Below are 20,592 nucleotides of genomic sequence, written 5' to 3' on the forward strand. Positions count from 1 at the left end.
GAAAAAAGACAGTTCGGGATATGAGAGAATTCAGTGAAGAGACAGAGATTCTGAAAAAGAAGAACCACTAAAAAACAAACAAACAAAAAAACAAAAACAAAAACAAAAAAACCCTTGTAAGGGAAAAGACCAATAAATTCAATTCTAAAAACTCAGCGAGACAGCTCAGCAGGCGGACACTTACTTTGAAAACCTAGGAACCTGCGCTCAATAGCCAGTGCGCACAGAAAGGCAGAAAGCAAGAAGCAATCCTCTGGCCTCCACATGTGCTGGAGAACTTACGCCCACCTCTATCAATAAATCACTTTTTCAAACCTCGGCTGAGAGTCTCCCCAGAGCAAACAGAAGGGAGGATATCAGGGGCCTGCAGACAAACTGTGAATCATCACGTTCAGGCAATAACAAAGAGGAAAAATAAGAAATCATAACCAGAACTTTCCGTATTCAGGGACAAGTTAAAATAGCCTTGAGCAGTCTAGAGATTCACAGCCAAGCCCGTCAAGGTTCTAGTGGCGTTCTTCACATAACAGGAAAACCAGTTCCGAAAGTCATGCCCCAGCACCAAGACCTTGGAAAGAAAAGAATGATGATCTAGGCGGAACTGGGCTTGGCTTTAAGGCATTCCATACAGCTCCAGTAACAAGACAATCTGATCGTAGCACCAACCAGACACCTAAACCAGCAGAGGGGAAAACAAGCTTGTAAACAAAACTAAGCAGGTCACCCCCAAAGTCATGCCCACGCTGCACGGTCTGCAGAGGCTGTCTATGTGATTAGGATGGTAATGAGTATGGGGAGGGGGAGGGTGGAATACTACAGGTCCAGAGCCAGTTTAGCCAGTGCTGTCTTAGGCCTCTAAGTGGCCACTGTGGCTCACCTGTGTCTGTGAGACCCTTGTGACTAGTAGTCAGTACTTTTTGGAATGTACAATCAGACCTATCTTCTATCAGCCAATCACATCTGAAGCCTAGAGACCCAGCCTCCACCCCCACTTTAGCCCACCTGACCGACCTACTCATACCAGTTACTTGTTCTTTGATGTTTTAGTGCCCTGCCATCTGTGTTCATAGAATAAAATTCTCCTTCATATCAACACACACAGTTCCACTCTTGAAGTCAATGTCTGTGTCTTAAAAAGGGTATTTAGGAAATCTCTATACTTCTCTATCCTCACCTGTAAAATGGGTTGAGATAACCTTCCTTGTGATGTTGCTCTTAAGATCATGGGATGATGTAGAAAGAACTCCCTCTGGAGTTTTGGAAGCATACTAGGCAACTACTACCTTCTTACAGATTTGTGCTTCATAAATAAACCAGTAGGTCATTAAAATTTCGAATGACTTCTGATATCCTATGGTGCGCACCCATTACTGTCTGAACACAGTAATCCAGTGAGTCTTTCAAAGGTGTTGGACTTAGTGGACTCCTGGATACTATCCAGACCTTTCATTGCAAACAAAGATGGGTGGTCGAGGGTGACAACCATCTGGGAGAGGTACATGTGACCTCTAGTTGACTCTCTACGCTTACATCATTAAAATTGAACCCAGACAACAGTATTGTTTCTCTGACCACCCTTGAGACGTGTACACCGTATGCTTATGGATATGCGGTGACCAGCTATGTTTAGTAAGGAGTGGTGTGCACTATGGTTCACTAGTGTTGATAGAAGGCTTGATATTCAACAAAAGTCAAATGTGAGTTCTTGTTCTCAAGTTCATGACACTAAACAAAGGACAGTGAAGAGATGCCTTACGTGACGTTTTGTCCCATTGGCCCAAACTGTCATTCTTTATACTAATCCAAGTGCATGCTCTCCCTACGCCTCCCCTGGGTCTTCGGTCACCCTTTTCTACTAGCACTTGCTATATAGTCAACCCGTATGCCTGTGTGCCTTTCACCTCCCAGTGTGTTGTGAGTCTATCTTCACAGATGGCGGTCTAGCTATAATTCATGGTGCTGTCTTCCACCCATGTGGTCCCACGGTAGGCTGCGTGCTTACTGCTTTATCTATTCTTTGAAATGGCACTCTTCTTCACCTCTATCTTACAGAAAAGGAAACTATGGCAAAGAGCGGTGAGATTTGTCCAGGCTCTCTCAGCAAGAAGGAATAGACGATGCTATAACCACTATCTCTTGGCAGGAGTGGAGTTCATCTCTTACTCATGACTGCCACCCCTGGGCCAGCTCCATGCCTGCAGGCTCTCAGTCAGCCATAGAGTCAGCCTGGGGTTGTGCTGCAGAAAGACCAGGGGCCTCAGCACCTGGCTGCGACTGAAGGTGTGTTTCTGCTTTGAAGAACGGAGGCCAAACCTCCTTTCCCTGAAATGAATGTCTGTCTGTCTGTCTGTCTGTCTGTCTGTCCATCAGTCCTGCCACCTTGTCTCTCCTCTTCACTGTGCACATTGTGGACTCTAAGTGGTAGGTTTGTTCTGTTGAGTAAAAGGAAACAGTGCTCTAACCTGACCAAGAGCAGTTGAGAAAGGGGAAGAGAGGACTGAGAGACAGGGAGATAAAAGAGAAAGGAAGCGTTAAGTATAATAAAAACAAAATATGCTTCCCCCACCCCCCGACATCTTAGTGTGGTTGCAGTGGTCCACACTACTCTGTGAACTTCGCCATGCCGCCCAAAGACGACAAGAAGAAGAAGGATACCGGAAAATCGGCCAAAAAAGACAAAGACCCAGTAAATAAATCTGGTGGCAAGGCCAAAAAGAAGAAGTGGTCCAAAGGCAAAGTTTGGGACAAGCTGAACAATCTTGTCCTATTTGACAAAGCTACTTAGGACAAACTTTGTAAGGAAGTTTCCAACTGTAAGCTTATTACTCCAGCTGTGGTCTCCGAGAGACTGAAGATTCGAGGTTCCTTGGTCAGGACCTACTTAGTAAAGGACTTATCAAGCTGGTTTCAAAGCACAGAGCCCAAGTAATTTACACCAGAAACACAAAAGGTGGAGCTGCCCCAGCTGCTGGTGAAGATGCATAAACAGATTCAATTGGCTGTACATTTGGGAAAATAAAACTTTATTGAATCAAAAAAAAAAAGTGCCCAATAGCACATTCCCAGAGCAAGATTTGCCTGACAGGCCAGAGCCCTTTGTTTTAACTTAACTTGCAGTGAGAATAAACTGATGGGTGTGTCGTCGTGAAGGGCTAGATCACATGTGGGATCAGCTGACACCCCAGCAAATAAAATCTGTGTGCAACTTTGGCCCAGTTCACTGCAGGAGGGAAGAAGTCTACGAGGATCCATCCATTTCCTGCCCACAGCGAAGGACAGCATGAGCACAGCTGGAAAAGTAAGGAAAAATACCTCACCCTTGGAAATATATTCTCATTGATATGTGAAGAGATGCAGAATCCTAACTTAGAAATGACAGGCACGCTGGGGTCTGGTGCAGCTTGACTGCTACTAAGTATCTTTAATGAGAGGGTATAGCGTCTAGGTTTGTGAATGCCTTCATTTCCTCATTAACTCTGTAGGACTTTTTCCAAGCCAATGGTGACTGCTTTGCAAATAGAAAGTTTTTAGGTCTTTTATCGAAAGTCTGTATTTATCTTAAGATACCAACAATGTGCTGTCCTTCGTAATCATATTTTATTATGAACACAGGAACGTTAAATCGGACAAGAGTTTCATATGAGGAATTTGCTTCAGGGAATTTAGTACTGTCCTCCTTGCCTTTAGATAAAATTTCTAACAAGAGGTGGATTGATTGGAAAGCTTTAAAGTCACTCACAGTGAGATTTATGGTGCAAATTGTGACTTGAAGGGCTCCGTGACTCACGGATTACTACAGAAATTCTATAAACAGTCTCTTTCCTGTTTAAAAAAAAAATCCAGATTTTATGGGAAATTAAATCTAATAAAAGCAGAATCGGTTGTTGACACTAAGAATGCACACATATGGCACAGAGTTTTCTACAGAGTCACACTCACTTGTTCAGTCTGTTCATGGTCCCACCAGAACGGCAAGCAGTCACTCAGTATAATTAATTGATCCCCGCTATCTAATTGCTTAATTACATAAGGCTATGTTTCTGTTGGCACAGAGGCTACTCTAGTCAAAAGTCCAACAGCTCGGAGCGAGAACCAGGTGTCCGAAATTGCAGAGGTTTCTGTAAACACCGTGTGACAGGATTCCTTAGTTTTATTCCAACTTGCTTTGCATGCTGGTTATGTTTAGGACGCCATATTACATTTCAAAGAAAAGTAGTTAGGAAAAAAGTTAAGCTGAAAGTTCTAACTGAAAAAGTGAAACAAAAAAAAATAGTGAATTCATATCAATCAAACAAGAAGTGAGGGAACAGAGACACCTGAGTCTTAGGTACAGGGGTCAATGACAGCGCCACGATGATGTTTAGTTTATGTTTGTCCTGCCTAGAACAGCAAAGTAGTGATGTAGACAGGTATGGTCGAACATCCCTAAAATCCTGGGACTAGGAAGGACAAGACAGAAAAGTCCCTAGCTTAAGGCCAGCCTGGGCTGCTTATTAGATTATTTTTCTCAGAAATCTAAAGCCGGGGGCTGGAGAGATGGCTCAGCGGTTAAGAACACTGACTACTCTTCCAGAGGTCCCTGAGTTCAACTCCCAGCAACCACATGGTGGCTCACAACCATCTGTAATGAGACCTGATGCCCTCTTCTGGTGTGTCTGAAGACAACTACAGTGTACTCGCATACATAAAATAAATAAATATATCTTTAAAAAAAAAGAGTCCTCTCTCTTTTTCTCTCTCTCTAATCTCTCTCTCCAATAATTTATAAAAAAAAAGAAAGAAAGAAAGAAAGAAAGGAAGAAAGAGAGAAAGAAAATAAGAAAGAAAGAAAGAAAAGAAATCTAAAGCCGGGGGTTAACTCTGTGATAGAGTACTTGCCCAGATAGCACGAAGTTCTAGGTTCTGTCCTCAGTGCTTGAAAAACAAATCATTATATATTTGCACTTAACAATCTTTCTGAGAATAGTACCAGTGACATCAAGAAAACAAGCAAGCAGTCAGAAAAACAGTGTGAGCTCAGCAGCACCCGCACCACTTCTGCTAGGTGTGTTACAGTAACCTGCATTTTCCTGACCTCGGGCTAAGGAGTCACACGTTTTTTTTAAAGGCACTTTAACTCTTTGTAAATCAGAACTGTCTGTTTCTATGTAACACTTACTGAGTGGCAGAGCCGTGACAGATGCCATTTATGTGTGTGTGTGTGTGTGTGTGTGTGTGTGTGTGTGTGTGTGTGAGTGATAGAAGGATACAATTGCTGTGATCTCGTTGGAGCTGAAGTAACCCTTTGCCTTCCAGGTAATCAAATGCAAAGCGGCCGTGCTATGGGAGCCTCACAAGCCCTTCACCATCGAGGACATAGAAGTCGCACCCCCCAAGGCCCATGAAGTTCGCATTAAGGTGACACCCCTTTTCAAGTTCTGTAAACTTAGGTGTGAAAAACTCAGAAAATCCTCCATACCCTCATCCAGAAAGCCGTTAACAGCCCCGTTCACGTGCTAAATTAATTTGCTGCTAAGGCAAGCCATCAATATCAAATGCCCGAAGTTTGAAGTGACTAAAAAGTATGTTTAACATAATCCAAGAATTTTCTAGATGTTTATGTGTTTATGAAGTGCTAAACATCTTGAGTCCAAACCCAACTCAAATTAGGTGATGTCTTGGCACTAAAGTCCTATTTCTATTTACCTAAAGCAGAATGCATTTTTATATATTGCATAAAATCCATTTTCAGGGCCACTTACTTCACAGGATTGATAATTGACTCTTAAGCCATTTAATTGGGAAAAGGCAGACGAAAACACTGGAGAATCTTGGACAACAAAATCTTTGGAATTAGGAAGCCACGGGGATTGTTATCGAGCTCCTCAGAAGCAGAATTTCAGGCAAACAGGGTGTGTGAAACCTTCACAGTCACAAACTCAGACAACTGAACTTGATCTTTAACCCACAGATGGTGGCCACCGGAGTCTGCCGCTCAGACGATCACGCGGTTAGTGGATCCCTGTTCACGCCTCTTCCTGCAGTTCTAGGCCACGAGGGAGCTGGCATTGTTGAGAGCATTGGAGAAGGGGTGACTTGTGTGAAACCAGGTACAGAATTCACCCTCAGGGCCTGTGTTTTGGTTCTGATCTCAAGAGCACTTTCCCCAACCCCCTAAGAGAGGAAGTTGAGGAAGTGGGAGACGGAAAAGCTCGAATAAGGTCTCAATTGGCCAGGCAACAGAAAGCTTCCTCCGCCCTCCCCCCCCCCCCCCCCCCGCAAGCCCGAGTCCTGTTACCTCCAAGCGTGTCTTTTCTCTCTCAACATCTCTTTGTTTCCTAGATATCAGGCATCAAGTCAGTGTCTCCTCTATGACGATCAGGAAGCATGGTGCCCATAAGGGATAAGGGTGGAGTTGATAATCTGCTATAATGACCCTGAGCTCTGTGGACTTTCAAGACCCAGACATACCTACAAATATACCCAGGGCAAAAAAGGCAGGTCCAGGTTCTGAGTGTCTAGACTCACGGAAGCTGTTCTGAGTGTCTAGACTCACAGAAGCTGTTCTGTGCTGAGGGCAGAAAAGTGATGGCTTGTCTTACTTGCCAGACACCCGCCATAGGTTTAGCCACACAAAGACTTTCTTATTATCATTAATCATGGCTGTAAGTGGTAGGCTGCCCAGTACTTACTGATTTCTGCATGAAAACTTTGTGTGTTTTCAGAGGTAAAGGGTGAAAAGAAATAAAATTTCTGTGATCTCATCCCACATTAATTTTATCTGTAAGATATAATGGCCAACCTTTTTTTTTTTTTGGTCCAATAACATAGGTAGCATACATGATTTAGAAACAAAAATTATGTTCATCTTCAAAAAGATTGCTTTAGTCAGTAGAATCAGACTTCTGAATGACTAAACTGTAAGCAAAAAAAAAAAAAAAGTAAAGAACTAGTCTGGTTTGAGTGAAGCTTTTATTATTTCTTTTTTATTTCCTAGAGAAAATATCTAATTCATTGTTAGGAACTGAGATTTCCAAAGCAATTTGCAGCTTGTCACATTTTTATTATGCTTCTTTAAAAAAAATAACGGATTTTTTTTAGAGCATTATTTCATAATAGGAGACACACAGTCACCTTGAAAAGCCAAAAACTGGACCATGGAGAAATGATTTAGTGGCTTTGGGAACATCATGCTCTTCTGGAGGCCCTAACTGGGTCATTCACAACCACTTGCCATTCTGTTTCTCTTCATCCAGGTGATAAAGTCATCCCGCTGTTCTCTCCCCAGTGTGGAAAATGCAGGATCTGCAAGCACCCGGAAAGCAACCTCTGTTGCCAAACTAAGTGAGTGTGTTTCTTATTGTCTTCTTGCACAATTGGGCGGCACTCTGGTTTCATTCTGTCTCACATCGTTTGTATTCCTGTGTTTCACCAAGGAATCTGACACAGCCTAAGGGAGCTTTGCTGGACGGCACCAGCAGGTTCTCCTGCAGGGGAAAGCCCATTCACCACTTCATCAGCACCAGCACCTTCTCCCAGTACACTGTGGTAGATGACATAGCGGTGGCCAAAATCGATGCGGCTGCACCGCTGGACAAAGTCTGCCTCATCGGCTGTGGCTTCTCGACTGGCTATGGCTCTGCCGTCCAAGTCGCCAAGGTAGGATGGACAATGGCCCCTGGAACAAGCTAAGTACATATTCTTGGTACCAAAAGGGGAGACATTGTTCCTGAGCATAGGGGTATTTTTGTAGAAGAAAAATGAGCCTCTCCAGCCCCCGTATGAAGCAGGGAAAAGCTCTGTATTTTAAGGAGGCAGAGACAGACAAGCTTGACTATTTGGGACAAATGGGAGGTTTTATAAAGTGGAGATGCCCTCACTGTTATTTCTAAATCAAGCCACAGTGGGGATATTTGTTACTCCAGGTTTCTCCTACGTCATTTCATAGATTTATGGTGTTAAATTATTAACAGAAAAACATCCCCAGAAGGAATTGGAAATAAAAGTTTTTAAAGATGAAAATGGTGCTGATTCTGAATTAAGAAAAAAGTGAATATTTTATACATTATGTATACATACAGAAGACATTGTATTCCATATGTTCTATATGACTACCAAATTTTAAAGCTGGGAACTCATGTAGTCACTTACTCTAGAGCCGAAAAGAAACTTCGTTCATCAGTTGCGGTGATGTTAGGTTCTGAAGTAGCCAAAGCAATCGGTTTGTCTCCTCCCAGCTGTACTTTATTTATCCGTAGCATGGCCGCGCACTGATCCCAGAAGATGCAAAAGAACTTAAGCAAAGCGTTGGTCCTCCTCACTGCATCTTCTCCCTTGCAACCAAGACACATGAACACCACACACACACACACAGACACACACACACACAGACACACACAGACACACACACACACACCGACACACACACACAGACACACACAGATACACACACAGATACACACACATACACACACACAGACACACACACAGACACACACACAGACACACACATACACACGCATGCTAGAAGTGAGACATTTTAGGCAGTAATTTTTTTTTATTAACTTGAGTATTTCTTATTTACATTTCGAGTGTTATTCCCTTTCCCGGTTTCCGGGCAAACATCCCCCTAATCCCTCCCACTCCCCTTCTTTATCCGTGTTCCCCTCCCCATCCTCCCCCCATTGCCACCCTCCCCCCAACAATCACATTCACTGGGGGTTCAGTCTTAGCAGGACCCAGGGCTTCCCCTTCCACTGGTGCTCTTACTAGGATATTCATTGCTACCTATGAGGTCAGAGTCCAGGGTCAGTCCATGTATAGTCTTTAGGTAGTGGCTTAGTCCCTGGAAGCTATGGTTGCTTGGCATTGTTGTACATATGGGGTCTCGAGCCCCTTCAAGCTCTTCCAGTTCTTTCTCTGATTCCTTCAACGGGGGTCCTGTTCTCAGTTCAGTGGTTTGCTGCTGGCATTCGCCTCTGTATTTGCTGTATTCTGGCTGCGTCTCTCAGGAGAGACCCACATCCGGCTCCTGTCGGCCTGCACTTCTTTGCTTCATTTAGGCAGTAATTTTAAAAATCATTTCCTTCCCAAACGGTTGAAAACAATCCAGCAGTTACCTCTCATTTCATGCAAACTAAGAAACAGAAAGGTAAAACTATTCGTCTGCAGTTTTACTGTGAGCTACTAGGGAAAGGAAGACTAGAACTTCTTTGGAACTATCCGCCACATCTGAAACTGCAGTACCCACTGGCCATCACTTCAGTCACAATAACAGGCCTTGCATTTTTCTAGCCCAGATGGAGAGTGGCAATGTGTCCCAGAGCATTTAAGAACCTGTGATGGACGATTGATAAGATAGACACCGCTAGGGGGATGTGATGGTGGGGAAATGAGGGCAGATGGTTGCTTCTATTAAACAGACCTAAACCAACCACAGTGACGAAGACCCTGCCTTTTCCAATTCCTGTGGCTTCGGACCTGAATGCAGTCAGTGCTGTGGCATTATTTGACTGTCTCGGCCCTAGTGGGTCTATTTGCCAGCCAAGGAAGGGTACTTGTAATCGTGGATTTTAATTAATCACTATTGAAATACAGACCAGCTTTTGTTGAAGTAGTTTTCACTTGCTTCTTTAAAAATTCAGGCATAAAGCCCCACAGAGATTACACTGGTCTCATGATACAATGTCTTAAAGTTTCCTGTCCACATTGTGGTTGCCTTGAACCAGGCATGACTTCTGGATGCTTTTCAGATGACTTCTGCTCCCAGTACCCTGGTTGTGACTACTGATAGTTAGTGAACCAAGAAAAGAGTTCATGATCAAAGGGCAGTTGGGTTACTTTTTAGTCTCTTGGAGTAACCTTGACCACTTGTTCCATTTATCCAAATTGCTTACGTGCATGTTTAAGATGTTACTGTCAAGCTCTCAAAGATGAAAGTCATTTCTATTTAGAACTCAAAGATCATCAACTCGAGTTCCCCCATTGGGGTAGGAGTGAGATTCCATCTACAGTGTTTCCAATTTAACTGTAGAAGCTGCTACTGAACCCTGAGATTAAACAAAGAAATCCCCAGGTATATCTAATAGAGCAAATTTTGAAAACAGATGATGTATGTTTTGGGCAACCGTAACCAGAAGAGGGTTTGCCAACTGATGGAATGAAGTAGCCACGATAAAGGACATAGCAAGGCAGTTTGTGCAGTGTGGAACACTTCCGAACAGTCACCATTCAGTCCACTCTTGCGTTTTCTGAAAATACAGGTGACCCCAGGCTCCACCTGTGCCGTGTTTGGCCTGGGAGGTGTTGGTCTGTCTGTCGTCATTGGCTGTAAAACAGCAGGAGCAGCCAAGATCATTGCCGTGGACATCAACAAAGACAAGTTTGCGAAGGCCAAAGAGTTAGGTGCCACTGACTGTATCAACCCTCAAGACTACACCAAACCCATCCAGGAAGTTCTCCAGGAGATGACTGATGGAGGGGTGGACTTTTCATTTGAAGTCATTGGCCGTCTTGATACCATGGTATGTACTGTGGCATACCTTAAGATCTGTCCTGCCATCTAGAATGCTCTAGATAGCCAATAAGAAATCTCATGCAGAAACCTATTTTTGGAGTGGTAATTTCCCATTTCCTGTTTCCTGCTCAGATTGCTTAATTCACTGTCAGGATCAACCTTTCGTGTCAGTTCTGCAAACGTGTCTCAAGTAATAATCCCCCTTTACTGCAGGAAAGCTTATAATTGGGACACTGTAAATTAGCTTACTGATTTTCTGTAAAAATCAGTTCATCGAGCAGATTTAAATACAAATTCTGGTCCTAAACAGACAGATATGATTTTTCTTCCCTATTCTTAATATTATTTAATATTTAGAATTAAATATTCTGAAAAGAATTTTTAGGTATCATCATATGGCCAAGAGGAATAATGAACAATCTGGGGCCAAGGATCATTTTATTAACATACAGCAGGTCCAGGGAAGTGGTTTTGTTCTCGTCGTGGAGACAGCAGAGTGCTGGGTGTTGTCGTAAATACCTTTTAGAAAAGAATTAACAGATTCCTGCACACCCCCTAAATTTAAAAAGTGCACTTTATAGGGTTGCTTATGATCTACACAAGATAGTGCATATGAAATACGGACCACAGAGCCGCCCCCACCACCATGTGACGTGCGCACATGCGTGGTAAGTGCTCAGTGAAGGCCAGCCGTGAGAACGATACTAAGGTCAAGTTGAGAGTGCATGTGGTTTTGGAATACAAACGATATCACACTCAAGTAGTTGCAAATGTCATCCTTGGCTAAAGAACAGGTCTCCGGTTACGTCTCCCCTAACCAAAGACCTCTAGAACTCTACTAAGACCTGTCACCAGAGACCTTAAAAGTCATCCTTAGGTCTTGGCAGAGTTGGTGACAGAGAATAGATATGGTACCCTGAGTGTGATTTTTTTTTTGTTATCCTTGAACTGTGACAAGAGGCCACACACGGTAGAAGAGCCAAGAGCATAGCACCTCCTCTCTGCATGGAGAATCCTTCCAACCCCAGCTTCCAGCTCTTCCCAGGGCCACAGCATCTCTGTAGCTCATTGGCAGTTTTCCCAATTTGCTGGATCTTAAGCAACTGACTTGGAGATCCTGAAGTCTGATAATCACATGTCCTGAGCACGTCTGGTTTCTAAACATATTGAGAAATCAAAAGGCCAATCATGTAACTTCAAGGATTCCGAATGATTCTTTATTATAGAGTGTGTTTTAAACAAGCACACCAAAACAACAACAAAACAAAACAAAAAACCAAACTAGAGGAAACCACCTACTGGGAGGCAAAAACTTCCCGGATGTCCACAGCTATAGAATAATGTCCAACTATTGCATGACCACTTGAAACATGCCCGTTCTCCATGTGAGAGCATCAGAGGATGGACTCATTAAAAGAGAATTTGACAAAGGGTCAAGAGACAACTTTTGATGATATCATTATATCTTCCTCACCATTAAATGTCTGGCTCAGAGTACTGGTTTTTAAGTTGTCCTTTGTGGGCAAATGAAAAATGAATTAACCACTTCATAGTTATGCAGTGGGGAAACAATATTCTCCCTTGAGAACCAGACTTCACGTCTCATGATGAGACTTGCTCCTTCAAGGAAGAATTAAATATAGATAAACTAATTCATTCACTCTTTCATTAAAAAAACAAAAAACAAACAAACTTCAGTATATTTCTTTGTATTGCCTAAAGCTGCACAGGGACCACAAAAGAATCTACTTTAACTATTAATGTTTATTCCAGACTTCTGCCCTGTTAAGCTGCCATTCAGCATGCGGTGTAAGCGTCATTGTCGGGGTGCCTCCCAGTGCCCAAAGCCTCTCCGTTAACCCCATGTCGCTGCTGCTGGGACGCACCTGGAAAGGAGCAATATTCGGCGGTATGTATTTACAGCGAGAGATCAACGTCCGCATCTGTTCATGCATGTCAAGGTGGGCGTGCGTACATGTGTGTGGACGCCAGAGAACGTTTGATGTCATCTCACGGGAGCCATCTGCCTGGTTCTTTGAGACGGGGTCACAGTGGCCTACAGCTCACTGACAGACTAGCCTTGCTGGCTGGAACCCACTGGTCTCCTTCCTCCAGGGCTGCACTCCCACAACCACGTCAGCTGTTTGGTTGGCCGCTGTTGTTTTCTTTGGTGGTGCTGAAGACCAATTCAAGTGGAAGGACTTTATTGTCCGAGCCATCTCCTCAGCTTTGAGGACCAAATTCTTAACTTATTTCAGAATTTCTTCCTTTTTGCCAACAGAGAAGGTCAGGTTTTTAGAAGACAGAACAATTTAAAAACATGAAAATGACCGTTCTCTCTAAGCAAGAACTAATGCAGGAAATCGTAGGACAAGCATCTCTGTGTCCCCATAAACTAGCCGGAGCTTTGCCTGGCTCCTTCTACTTGTGTGGTTGTGAGACCCCCAAAATGCCTTGTAGGACACAGGAAATCCGGCGGTAGTAGTTCATACCTACACTCATTACCTAAGTTTGAACAGCTCCCTTACTTCGAGTATAAACATCCGAGATAGAATTTCTCTAGGAACAAGCTCATAAGCCACCTTCCTTAGCCAGAGACCATGGTTTGTCGGGGTGGCACACTATAAAAATGTTAATGAAATGCACATTGTTTTGGAGCCTCGAGACAGCCTGTAGACCTCTGTACTTTTGAGAGCTTTAGTTTCCCTGGAAAGGACCCTGTCTTGCTTGCCCCGCCCCCCTCCCCGCCTGGATCTCTGGATCTCATGGAGATGCTGCTTTCCCTTCAGGGTTTAAGAGTAAAGATGCCGTCCCCAAACTTGTCGCTGACTTCATGGCTAAGAAGTTTCCGTTGGAGCCGCTGATTACTCATGTTTTACCTTTTGAAAAGATAAATGAAGCATTTGACCTGCTCCGTGCTGGAAAGAGGTAAGCTTTGAGAGTATTTTTTTTTTTTTTTTTATGGCAGAGGAATTGGCTAACAGAAAATGAAGGAGAGATGGGACAAGACCGTAAATGGGGTGCCGGGCTTCTGTCGCCAGTTTGGCTCTGCACATGCGTATAGGACCTAGGGCAGTTTGCAAACCTAAGCTTTAGTTTTCACAGTTCCTAAAACCGACAAACTGTGATAATCCACCTGGTCGCATTGTTGTTGTTTAGGATGAAGTTTAAATGAGATAATGGTGCCTAAAAAGCTACTGTAAAGTGCATGGCAAGGAGGGAATGCCTGTTATTGCCTGTTGTTAAACTCCTTACTCCAGGGATCCAGGCTTTGAGTGTTGCTTAAGAATGCTCAACTAGGGGTTGGGGATTTGGCTCAGTGGTAGAGCGCTTGCCTAGCAAGCGCAAGGCCCTGGGTTCAGTCCCCAGCTCCGAAAAAAAAAAAAAGAATAGAAAAAAAAATGCTCAACTAGAACCAGAATCAAAATGGTGGTCCCATTAGGCTGTCACGAGTGAGTTTAGAGCTGGAGAGAATGCAAGAGAGATCAGAAAGGTTCATCTACTGACCTGACCTTGGACATGGAATGGTTGGGAACCTCGATAGATTGTCTCAGAGATTCGTAACACATGTTTTACTCGTGCATATGGGGAGTGTAGGTTGTGGAGTGTGAAAACGGTATCTTCTATTTTGACTTTCAGTATCCGTACCGTCCTGACGTTCTGAGAACACATGAATGCCTTCCCGGTTTCTGACTCCTCCGCCTACCGAATCAAGCGCCAGCCACATCACAACCTTAACCTTGCTCTTCAGAGACACACAGCCAATAAAGCACCTGTGCAAGCTTTCCGTGAGAAACTGAGTTTTCTATGGAACCTGTTCCAACCGCATGTTTACAATCCTATCTATGGCTTTCGCACCTCAGCTGGGGAACTGTGGGGTACTAAACCATCCTTCTTTTTCGATTGACTTAGATCATCTCTCCTCCTGAGGACAGTGTGTCTTGTTGACAACTTGCATTCTTTTCTGTTTGGAATCGCAGTGGCTGACACTCAGTGGAGCAGACAGACCTTTCTCTCCCCCATGCACACAGAATACCCCATGTGCTCATTCTCCCGACCCCTCCCGTTCTACTGTGTGTACCTCCTTCTTTATGAAAGGCGTGAGTGTGCAAGGAACCCACAGCAGGTCAGGGGACAGAGCTGGGCTGGAAGCTGGAGAATCTCTGTTGTAAGAACTAAAAGGCAGCACCACACATGGCCGCTCTGCTTCTATGCCCTTTGGTGGACAATGAATATGGAGTTGTTTCCTTCAATAAAAACCTGAAATAATGACTGACCCAACACCTCCAGAAATAGTACAGTGTTCCGGGGAGGGGCGAAGAGCAATGGGCTGGGTGTTTTGCTCACGGTGTTTAACAGGCAGCTGGAGAAGAGAGCCAGGCCACAGCTGTGAGGACATTACTCCAAATTTGACATTTGATAATTTCTTACTTCCACTGAACAGTTATTCTGTTACCTCCGTGCTGTTATAACCATTACTGAGAATTCCCTTTAAATGTTAAAGGAACAACATTATCCAGACATGTTAAACACTGTTTGCCAAATATCTAACAATATTCAAGAAGTGTATCATTGCATTAGAAAGAAGAGAGAAAATGGTGAGTTAAGTATAATAGTAAAATGGGGGAAGTTTAACTAGGGTTAAATACTTTTCCGAGAAGATGTCTGTGCACTTGTATGAACAAGTATGTGAACCTTTGGACATGCATGTGTACTTGTATGAACACGTATGTGGACTTGAGGAGACGCATGTGCACCTGCATGAACAGGTATGCGGACTTGAGTCGTATGTGCACATGTATGAACAGGTATGTGGACTTGAGGAGATACATGTGTACATGTATGAACAGGTATATAAACTTGGCTTGCTCATTTCATTCACCCGAGACTCAGTATCAGAAAAGTCTTTATGGCCCTGTTATAATTATGAAGAGAGCCCGGAGGTTTCTTAATATCTCACAAGACTGAGTCAGAGCACGCTTAATTAGAGAGAAAGAACTGGTTTCTGCTCCTTAGCCTGCTCCTTCAATTATCCAGCATGGCATTAAGAAATATAGTAACTTCATAACCAGCAAAGCAGGTCAGACAGATCACCAGAGAATCCATCCATGTGTGTGTGTGTGTGTGTGTGTGTGTGTGTGTGTGTGTGCATGTGAAGTCAGAGGTCAACACTGAAATCTTCATTCATAGATCCATGATCCCCACATCTATATCACCCCCACAAACCTCTCACCCTCTAATTCTTCCCTTCTTCCCTTCTCCTAAAATCATGACCCCCCCTTAATTATTGTTGCTACACATACACAGGTTAATATCGCAGTTAGGCTTTCTATTGTGATCAAACGCCATAACCAAAAGCAACTTGGTGAGGAAAGGGTTAGTTTCAGCCTACAGTTTCACCTCACAGTCCATTGCTAAAGGAAGCCAGGTCTCAAACAGAACAGGAGCCTGAAGCCAGACTGAAGCGGAGACCAGGAAGGAACGGAGCTTCCTGGCTTGCTCCCAGTGGCTTCCCCGAAGGATTTCTAATAGAACCCAGGACCACCAGCCTAGAGATAGCATCACCCACGATGAGCTTATATTTCCCACATCCATTGCTAATCAAGAAAATTCCCTGTATACTTGCCTTTAGTCTAATGAAGGCATTTTCTCAATCCAAAGTCCCTCTTCCTGAATGACTCTACCTTCTGTCTCGTTGATACAAACTAGCCAACACATGCATGTTTATGTGCAAGTACACACACAGAGGGGAGAAGGAGGAAGAGGGAGAGGGAGAGGGAGAAAGAATGTGAGTCCAGGGACCTGTTTCCATCACCCCAGCCCCTATGAAACTTTTACCCTGGTGCTGGGGATCTAAACTCAAGTCTTTATGCACAGTCAACACATTACCATCTGAGCTGCTTCCGTAGCCCCTCATTTGTTAATTCTCATCTAAGCATGATATTTATCTCAGAGACTGTCCTAACTGGGGATCCATCCCATCTTCAGACACCAAACCCAGACACTATTGCTGATGCCAAGAAGCACTTGCTGGCAGGAGCCTAGTATAGCTGTCCCCTGAGAGGTTGTGTCAGAGCCTGACTAATGCAGATTCGGACACACACAGTCAACCATCAGACTGAGCATGGGGACCCCACTGGAGGAGTTAGGGGAAAGACTGAAGGAGCTGAAGGGGTTTGCAACCCCATAGGAAGAACAACAGTATCAACCAACCAGACCCCCCAGAGCTCCCGGGGAATAAACCACCAACCAAAGAGTACACATGGAGGGACCCATGGCTCCAGTTGCATATGTAACAGAGGATGGCCTTGTTGGGCATCAATAGGAGGAGTGGCCCTTGGTTCTGTGGAGGCTCAATGACCCAGCATAGGGGAATGCTACGGCACCAAGGTGGGAGTAGATGGGTGGAGAAGCATTCTCATAGAAGCAGGGGGAGGGGAGAGAGAATAGGAGATTGGGGGTTTGCAGAGAAGAAAGGGGATAGGGGTATAACATTTAAAATGTAAATAAATAAAATAACCAATAAAAAAATAAAAAAAACACTTCTTACCCAGATGCCAGTAATTAACAGATATCTAGCTGCCTTAGGGTAATATAAAAACAAACAGATCTTTGAAACAAAGAGATCTTTAGCTGGTTGTAGTATAAATAGCAAATGTCTGCAGGTGATGCCACACTGTAGAGAAGGTAAGAAGAGGATGCTGGAAATAACTTTGAAAATAAAGTTTTCTTCTGAAGGCTCCAAAAATTTACATTTAAATAAATATAGACTTTTCAAGTGGAATTCTCTTTACTAAAAGCAGAAGAATCAGAGAGACTGTCAATTACCGGGTTATTACTGCCTGAGGCAGGTTGTCTGAGGTCTCCTCTCCATCATCCTTGTGGAGAGTAAATCTCTAGCCTCACTTGAAAATGGAGTCGCTTTGACTACATTTTGGTAAGTAAAAATTGTTGGGTTGAATCCTGTCTTTAAAACTTCTTCTTCTTCTTCTTTTTTTTTTTTTTTTTTTTGGTTCTTTTTTTCGGAGCTGGGGACCGAACCCAGGGCCTTGCGCTTCATAGGTAAGCGCTCTACCACTGAGCTAAATCCCCAGCCCCTAAAACTTCTTTATGTGAGTATTCGAGGTAGAGATAATTTTCTGTCTCCAAGTGAAAAAATGCACCGTTCAGTTGAAGGTTACAGAGAATGCCCGTTTATTGGCTTTTTTAGGTTAGTTCATGGTAGAACTGTTACTAAAATGTAAAAACATGCCTGTCCACTTCCTCGCAATGTTACACGTGGGAAATAACTCTATAGAAATAAAGGTATCTGTGGAAACAGGTAAAAGCATGAGGCCATTCACCTCAGCCTTATTTGTAAAGTAAGAGTGGTCCTTGAACACTGTAACTGGAAGAACAAGGAATCCTAACTTCCTGTCTGGAAAGGTCGGGGAGTCTTCAGACAGAACATCCTATGTTGTGAGCTCAGGTAGGTATGGTGCTCTCCCAACCACATGACCAGGTTCAGAATGATTCTTCGAATGAACCAATTTTTGTGAAAGTCAGAAGTGCAAATAAAAATTCCAATTTATTCCCATGTAGCCTCATGCCCTATGGAGAAAGATTACAGAGATGAACAGAGCTGGCCAGGTCCCATGGGTTTGGAAAGAGCGAAAAGACTGAAGGGAACTTCCTAGTGCAGCTGTTTTGTGTCACCTCCACAATGACACACCCGAGGCCATCACTTAACAATATAACTTAAATAAATAAAGTGAAGAGGAAAAAGGCAAAAGTTTCAAATGCTAACATTGTGAAATAGCTTTGATACAGTGTAACTGCTGTTTGGGGTCGGGGGTGGGAGGTGGGGAGTGTTTTCTTTTGTTTTTTTAATCTTCTGGCCAAATAATTGTCAAAATAATATTTACTCCCCCTCCAGATGTCTAAAACCTCAGGGGAAATTGCCAGAAATATTTCGTCTGTGTGTCAGGTTACTCCAAATCATGAAACTGTTCTCACAGGATCATTTAGGAACCCAGGGTTCTCTAAAGCAGATGTGTGTATGTCACATGGTACCTATGTAGGTTACATATTGAACATTTTCACACAGACCTTAAGAGAAAACATGATATTGTATCAGTCAAGTAGATTTTTGGATTGTAGTTTTACAGGATTCATACAAATAAACTTTCTGGAGTCACCAGGATAGTCCTAGAGTCTGTCATTTTCTCCAGGTTGTTTTATATTGGGATTTTCAACTGCTCCCTTGAGCCACCAAATGCCAGCAGTGGGGAAAGGTATCTTTTCACAAAAACAAAACAAAACAAAAACAAAACAGCAAACAAACAAAAAGCCTTTAAAAGTCTTTGTAATAATGCTGGTCAGCCCAAGAAAACAAATCAAAATGTACCGATACTTGGATTTTTCTAGAAGTTATCCTACTCACCAGATGACGCACAAATCTAGCGGGCCACAAACACCGCCCCCGTGTTCAGAGCTTTCCAACCGAAGACCACACGAGGTGAGGCTGACTTTCCAATGAGAAGGATTAAAGCACAAAGCAAATAAGAAAGAAAGGACCACTGCCCACCATGGGGAAACCAGACTCCAGGAGAGCACAAGGCCCGGTAAAACTGCCAGTAGCCATTGCAACTGTTGCCTGACTATGTACTGTATCCTAAAGAGCCAATCGACAATCAACTTCTCTTACTTTGAGGGAAATGTGCCACAAAGCTTCAGGGGAAAAAATGGCTTAAAACCTAGCAAAGACATTGGTAAAAGTTAAATTTCTGAGAAACGAAACAACAGTAGAACAGTTTCACGGCATGATGTACTGAGAGTACTTGCTGGTGGGGTCGGCCAGCAGCTCTCATTACTCATGGTGGGCAGCCCTCGGTGAGTAAAGCCCAGAGTCAGTGTGTAGTGTTTGACACTAGCACAGCCATATCAAGAACTGGACCATACCCTCGGATCCAGAGGAAAATGACAAACCTTCCCCCTGGGGTGAGCCTCAGAGGGACGACAAAGCCTTCCTCTGGCCCAGCTGTGAATGTTCTCAGCGTGTGTACAGCAAGAGTCCAGCACGGCGTTCTCTGCCTGGATGCTAACAAATATGTTATGTAATAAATATGTAATAACATGACGACTTCTCCATACAAAGACTTCTACCCAGATTGCTAACCCCACCTCCTTGTTTATACACAGGTGCCAATTCTGCACCCTTCTTCAACCGTATGGAACACACACGCCAAACCCCTGGGTGGCTACCACTTCTCCATAACAGAGCCCACTGCACCCCATCCCGGCTTCTCTGACTATGTGTACGTGTGTCATCTCCTCCTTCCCTCTGTCCCCCGATCAGGTCAGTCCCCGGCAATTGATCTCATTATTGCATCAGATTTCTGTTGCTATGACGAATACCTGAGACAGTCGGCTGATAAACAATTAGAAAGGCCCATGACGGGTTAGCCCTGCGACTTCGGCTCAGAAGCACACGATGGCAGAGAAACTTTGGGGAAAGGAAGAATGACTTTAAAAATGGATCGTCTAACAACCCCAAGGAGAGGTTCCTGACTTGGACATCAGAATTAGGGTGGATTTAAATAAGCCAGGAAATAGAGAAGAGGAGAAACAATATGATAAACAAGGGGCTGAGCAAGAAATGGACTTGGGGAGTGGGGACAAAGGACTAAAAAGCATTTAACAAACACAGGCACTGCATTGAAGACAGGGGTGGGGGTCGGGGGGAAGCAAATGGGAAGGCTAAATAAACTGAGATCAGGATGAGCCCTCAGGGCCGGGCTGCATACCTTCCCACCTTCCAAAGATGAAGGAAGTGCCCAGGCAGGTGCTGCAAACCTGCTGGGTGGCACCACTGTGGCACTCCGTGACTACCCAGCCGAGAAGCATTGGGGTAGTTCTGAATTGATCATCAAATTACGCCTTTGCTAATTCTAGACAAATGAGCCCATTGTGTTAGGCTACATCCAGATTAAGTTGCTGACCTTAAGAGTATGCTCTCTGAAGCTGCTAGGTATGGATAAAGAAAAACCAAACTCCTTCCTCTGAGAGTCGAACATAAACCTACACTGAACAAAGGTAATAGAAAAGACACAGAGAGG

The 20,592-nt window shown here is 43.8% G+C and overlaps 1 protein-coding gene and 1 pseudogene across 1 annotated transcript; both read left to right on the top strand.

Moving 5' to 3' along the window:
- Positions 1-2,620: 2,620 nt before the first annotated feature.
- Positions 2,621-2,985, top strand: LOC147996578 (small ribosomal subunit protein eS25 pseudogene; annotated as a pseudogene).
- A 232-nt stretch (positions 2,986-3,217) lies between these two features.
- On the top strand, positions 3,218-14,771 carry Adh1c (alcohol dehydrogenase 1C (class I), gamma polypeptide). Its single transcript, NM_019286.4, is given in 9 exon segments — positions 3,218-3,298; positions 5,296-5,397; positions 5,951-6,089; positions 7,236-7,323; positions 7,416-7,638; positions 10,242-10,502; positions 12,269-12,404; positions 13,285-13,423; positions 14,135-14,771. Coding segments are annotated over 9 exon segments (1,131 nt in total). The 5' UTR covers positions 3,218-3,280; the 3' UTR covers positions 14,160-14,771.
- The last annotated feature ends 5,821 nt before the right edge of the window (positions 14,772-20,592 follow it).

The sequence above is a fragment of the Rattus norvegicus genome, chromosome 2, assembly GCF_021556685.1.
Source record: "Rattus norvegicus strain SHRSP/BbbUtx chromosome 2, alternate assembly SHRSP_T2T, whole genome shotgun sequence".
Classification (NCBI taxonomy): Eukaryota; Metazoa; Chordata; class Mammalia; order Rodentia; family Muridae; genus Rattus; species Rattus norvegicus.